We start from the raw sequence: 5,844 nt of genomic DNA on the forward strand, positions 1-5,844 counted from the left end.
CACTGAGCCACCTCTCCAGCCCCCCCCCCCCTTTTTTTTTTAAGATTTACTTATTTATATGTATATACTATAGCTGTCCTCAGACACACCAGAAGAAGGCATCAGATCCCATTACAGATGGTTGTGAGCCACCATGTGGTTGCTGGGATTTGAACTTAGGACCTCTGGAAGAGCAGTCAGTGCTCTTAACCACTGGGCCATCTCTCCAGCCCCGAAAGTAAAGTTCTTAAAGACACAGGCAGACTACCTTTTAGCTAACTGGCCAGAGGACCTCTTACCGGGAGCAGAGCAATAGGGCCAGAGGGAAGAAATCTCTGCCAGGCTACATTGTTTTCTGTGGCCTAGAATAAAAGACAATTCTTGTAAGGAGTACTGAGTGCTCAGGACAAGGTCCCTGAGGGGCAGCTCAAGAGATTACCTCTGATAAGTGGAGAGTGGCCACCACAGCCGACTGGTCATAGTTCCAGCTGACATTCTGGATGCCAGCAGCTTGCCTCACTCCTGAGTTGTGCCCATCAGCACCGATCTGCATGGAGACAAGATGCTGCTAAGTCTTAGGACTGGTCCATTCATCAGACTGCTCAGCCTGTCCCACTCAAAGCCCCTGTAGGAAAACCACACAAAATGGGACCCCAGCCTGAGCTAAGAGGACCAAAGTGGCTATCTGAACCAAAAGGTGCCAGCAACAGCCATATTCAAGCAGAGTCTCTGGATGCATGAACTAGAGAGAGAAGTTAGGCGCACAACAGGCACTGGAGTTAGAAATGAGAGCTGCGAGATGAATGCCACCGGGACCTCTGCAACAGGAAAGGAACAGCCTGAGTCCCCAACTCTCTTGTTCCATCTGTCCTGGGAGTCTGGCTCTCCTATCCTAAGCTGGCCCATGAAGTAGCTTCCAGTACAGAAGGGTTAAGACCATCTTAGCTCCAGCTGCCCTGAATAGAGACTGGCTGTTCTAGAAACAATGACTTAAGTCAACCTATGGTTTCCATCTAAAACTACAGACCCTGGAATGTAAGGTGTGGACATGCAAGACCCCTGACAAAGTAAGAATCTTCAACTACCAACAGTTTGGTCTGGAGGGTACTGCCATCACCTAGGGTAATATGGACCCAAGGGCTGGAGTCTGCCATGGAAAATGGACCAGGCCAGGAATAGCCAACAGCTTTGCTTTCATAGAGAACCTTCACTCGATCTGCAGGAGAAGAGAGAACAAAGGAAACATCAGGAAGGCGGGTCAAGGAGAGGGCAAACTGTAGGTGATCTCAAAGCAAGGCCTCTGGCTAGTCCTGTCCTCTCATTTACTGAGAAGAAAGAAAGAAGATCTAAATGTAACTCAAATGGTTAATGCTCTAGCCCAGAAACTGCTGGTAAAGAAGAGAAGCCAGGGAACAGCGTGATGTCAGAAAGCTAAAAAGAGAAAGCACAGCCTGGCATAGTGGAGCACGTCTTTAGTCCTAGCAGGTGAAGGTACATCTCTATGAGTTCGAGGCCAGTCTGGTCTACATAGGGAGTTCTAGACCAGCCAGGGCTACACAGAGAAATCCTATCTCAACAATGCCTTCAATATACACATTGCGGGGTGGGGGAGAGAATTTTAGTCTAGTTCTTTTCCCAGTTTCATTCTGTATCTGAGCAAGCAGGAGGGGACACCACAGGCTGAAATATGTTCTAGCCGTCAAAAGGTTTTCTTTTCTTTTTTTTTTTTTTTTTTGGTTTGTTTGTTTGGTTTTTTCGAGACAGGGTTTCTCTGTTTAGTTCTGGCTGTCCTGGAACTCACTCTGTAGACCAGGCTGGCCTCGAACTCAGAAATCCACCTGCCTCTGCCTCCTGAGTGCTGGGATTAAAGGCGTGCGCCACCACCTCCCAGCCATCATGTTATCTTTTTAGGTGCTAAGATGTAATTAGATGAGCAGAATTAAGGTTGGTGCAAAGTCTCAGGGAACAATGGCTGCAGACGACAAGAGCAGATTACAAACTTCAAACTAGCTCGGAGGGAAATGGATGTAGGTGGTCAGTGGGAAGGCATGTACCTAACATGCTATAAGTCCTAGGTTCAATCCCAAGTAACACACACACACACACACACACACACACACACACACACACACACACAGTGATTCTGTTGATGGGGCCCAAGGTTACACAGCAGACAATTGATCTAACACACACACACACACACACACACACACACACACACTGATTCTGTTGACGGAGCCCAAGGTTACACAGTAGACAACTGATCTACCACTAGAACACGACTCCTAATTTTTTTTTTTTTTTTTCAAGACAAGAGTTTCTCTGTGTAGCACTAGCTACCCTGAAACTTGATCTGTAGACCAGACTGGCCTCAAACTCAGAGATTCCCATGACTCTGCCCTCTGCCCTCTGCCGCTGACAGGACTAAAGGTGTGCACTACCACCCCTGGCAACTGCTTTTATCTTTCTGCAGTTGTCTCTTCTCAACAGCTGAGATGTGGGTGAAACCATTGTGTAAAGTGCTGGGTTCCTCTCACTCAGCACACTTCTGAGATTCAGTCACACTGTAACATGGACTACTAATACACTCCCTTTTATTGCCAAAAAACATTTCATTACATAGATTATATCAAATTGTATTTCTTTATTCATCAGTTAATAGAATTTGGGTTGTTTCTACTTTTTGGCAGTTGGTAAATAGAGTTGTGAAAATTTTGTGTACAGCTTTTGTACGGATGGATAGTTTACTGTTCTGGGTTTTTTTCCGGTACTCAGGATTGATGCAGGGTCCTGAGAAAGCTAAGCAATCACTCCAGCCTCAGCAATCTTCTCACTTCTCATTTACCAGCCTGCCTCTGCCTCTGCCTCTGCCTCTGCCTCTCTGCCTCTCTCTGCCTCTCTCTGCCTCTCTCTGCCTCTCTCTGCCTCTGCCTCCCGTGTGCTGGCGTTAAAGTGTGCTACCATGCCTGGCTACTGTATCTAAGGAAGGGTTGCCAGAGAGGAAATGGAGACGTTAGCTCACCCGCCACAGCCTCCAGCTGTCTGGTGAGGGCATGCATGATGACGTCATTTTCCACTATATAGCCCATGTCATCTAGGTTGTCCCTGTCGAACATGATCAAGGCCTCTGAGCAGGAGTCCCACACCTGCAACACAAAGTAAAGTGCATCCACACCAAAGAAAAAGAGACACAGCTCCACCCCAAGGCTGAATAGCGCTTCCCAGGAGGAGGAGCAGCACAACACAAACTGTCAGCCTCTGGCAGGATATAAAGCAAGACTCCTGGTCAGGAGCGTAGGCACACCTGAGACCCCAGCTCTGGGACGTGGACACAGGCGGTCAGCAAACCTCAGCCACACCCCTCATCTCAAAAAGGCCAAATTAACTCATTAAAAAGTAGGCAGATCCTCAAGAATGCCCCCACACTAAATTTAAATTTTGACTCAAAACCTTAGAGCAAGCAGACTCTAACAAGGTAACATGAGACAGACAAGACATCCCGACAAAATTAAGGGCAAGGAGGCACCTGCATCCGCCGGAAGGCTTTGCAACGCATACTGCAGATGTGGTCCCATGCACCAAAACCTACAAAAGAAACACAGTGACCTCACGTGACCTGGCCCCAGTCCCCTTTGGTCTCACCAACCTTTAAGTAGGAGGTTGTTTTCAGCGTTCTCCAAAAACAGAAGGTAAAAACTGTGTGCTGTTAGGGACAAAGCCCTTCATCTCTCAGGTCCAGATTATAAAGCACAAAAAAGTCCTAACAGGCCAGATCACAGTACAGCAGCGAGAATTTCAAAAAGGAAAACTAAACTGATATCATTCTTTTTCTTACTAGCTTATTAGTTAAAAACATTCTAAAGATTGTTTTTGTCAACTCTTCATGGCATTGAGTAAAATTCATTCTTTGAAGAAATACTTACTTTGAAGAAACATCTACCAAGGGCCAGTTATAATTTTAGGTCCAGAGCAAACCAAACTCCCTTGCAGCTACTATTCTAGCTGGAGAGACAGACAGCATACACACTGTCAGGCAGCAGTTCGTGGCGATGCCTCCTTGTATAATGGCAACAGGTGGGACATATATAACTATATAAAGTGACTGAAGAGTTTAATCTTAGACAGGATGGCCTGAGGGCATACCACCCAGCACAAACATAAGACAACTCATCTACTGCCCTCCCCACCAAAAATTAAAAAAAAAAAAAAAAGGCCATTAAAATGTAGACTCCCCAGCCCAGGTGAGGATGGACTTGGAACAGGGTGAACGTTCACCCTTAGGTCATAGAGATGCAGGAGACCAAACAGTAATGGTGTACTATTTACATGAAGGTCACATGATGGATGCCCATGTCCCAGGGATGTCCTCCCCAGACTTGACACATGATCAACTTCAGCATCTTCAACTATAACCACGCCCACCTGCTCCCTCTTTGCTGTGGCTTTCTCTCACACACTCTGGCGGCTGCTGCTCTACTGAACACACTGGAAAGCTGAGGAAGGACCCAGGAGACAGGCTCTTCTACTCACTACTGAGAAGGGTTGTGGAGCCAGGGGATATGGAGCTGACTCTGTTGCTGTAGGTTTCTGACAATTTCTCCAGGCCTTTCTTCGGACCCGCTTCCAGCAACAGGATTTTCTTGTCATGAAAGTGAATATCATGTCCTAATGAGGAAAACAAGTAACACTTAAAATCATTTTACAGAAGCCAAGGACGTAACTACACAGTAAGGCGGCTACATCTAATAATGATGTGCTACACACTTAAAAGCCAGAAGAACTTTTTTTTTTGTTTTTTGAGACAGGGTTTCTCTGTGTAGCCCTGGCTGTCCTGGAACTCACTCTGTAGACCAGGCTGGCCTCGAACTCAGAAATCCGCCTGCCTCTGCCTCCCAAGTGCTGGGATTAAAGGCATGCGCCACCACCGCCCAGCTGCTAGAATAATTTTTTTTTTTTTTTAATATTTATTTATTTATTATATATGAATACACTGTTGCTGTCTTCAGAGACACCAGAAGAGGGCATCAGATCTCATTACAGATGGTTATGAGCCACCATGTGGTTGCTGGGATTTGAACTCAGGACCTCTGGAAGTGCAGTCAGTGCTCTTATCCACTGAGCCATCTCTCCAGCCCTAGAATAATTTTTAAAGTCTTTATAAATAATAAATTTAAGAGTATAAATGTTTAAGCAGATTTTAAATTATACAATGTATGCATGAATCAAACTATTACAAGGTACAACATTAATATGTGTAATTTTTATGTCTTAAGTCTTCAATCAGAAACAAATATAAACCAGCTCTGGGGTGTCATACCTGCAGGCTAAGGCAGGAGGACTGCCATGATTTCAGTCAGCCAAGGCTACAGAATGAGCGCATGTATCAAAAGCAAACAAAAGACAAGACACCCACAAAAAGTAAAAACGAAAATCAACTAGTCCCTTAGCCTTGGAAATGAAATTTCTAGGCTGGGTACATAGCTCCGCATGGTGTGCTTACCAAGTGCAAGGTCCTAGTTCAATCCTCAGTACTGCAAAAATAACCATTCCAAGTCCCTAGGAAGGAGAAACACACTATCCTGTCATTTCTCCTGAGACAGCCACCCTACACAACTGTAAAGGCTTCTCTAGACAGAACGCACTACACGCCACATATGAAGACACAAATAATGGAAAATGTATTACCAACAAGTAGAATTCACTAGGAAGGAAGAATAAAAAACAAAACTCTATACATGTAATTCTTAGCCTTAGAGTGAACTCACTAAAAATGGACACTTCATTATCTGATGCACACAGCTCAACAGTGTAGCACGAACCTCACACCTGCATCTCAATGGTGTAGCATGAGCCTCACACCTGCAT

General features: G+C 45.4%; 1 protein-coding gene across 1 annotated transcript in view; it reads right to left on the minus strand.

The window, feature by feature from the left end:
- Positions 1-5,844, minus strand: part of Coq6 (coenzyme Q6, monooxygenase) — a 13,561-nt gene that overhangs the window by 3,596 nt on the left and 4,121 nt on the right. Inside the window, exons 2-7 of the mRNA XM_028771944.1 lie at positions 4,510-4,644; positions 3,506-3,564; positions 3,002-3,125; positions 1,065-1,195; positions 419-526; positions 279-341 (exon numbers count right to left, since the gene is read on the minus strand). Coding sequence (XP_028627777.1) covers positions 279-341; positions 419-526; positions 1,065-1,195; positions 3,002-3,125; positions 3,506-3,564; positions 4,510-4,644 — 620 coding nt within the window. The remainder of the gene's footprint in view (positions 1-278; positions 342-418; positions 527-1,064; positions 1,196-3,001; positions 3,126-3,505; positions 3,565-4,509; positions 4,645-5,844) is intronic.

This window comes from Grammomys surdaster, unplaced genomic scaffold (assembly GCF_004785775.1).
Source record: "Grammomys surdaster isolate TR1022 unplaced genomic scaffold, NIH_TR_1.0 210, whole genome shotgun sequence".
Classification (NCBI taxonomy): Eukaryota; Metazoa; Chordata; class Mammalia; order Rodentia; family Muridae; genus Grammomys; species Grammomys surdaster.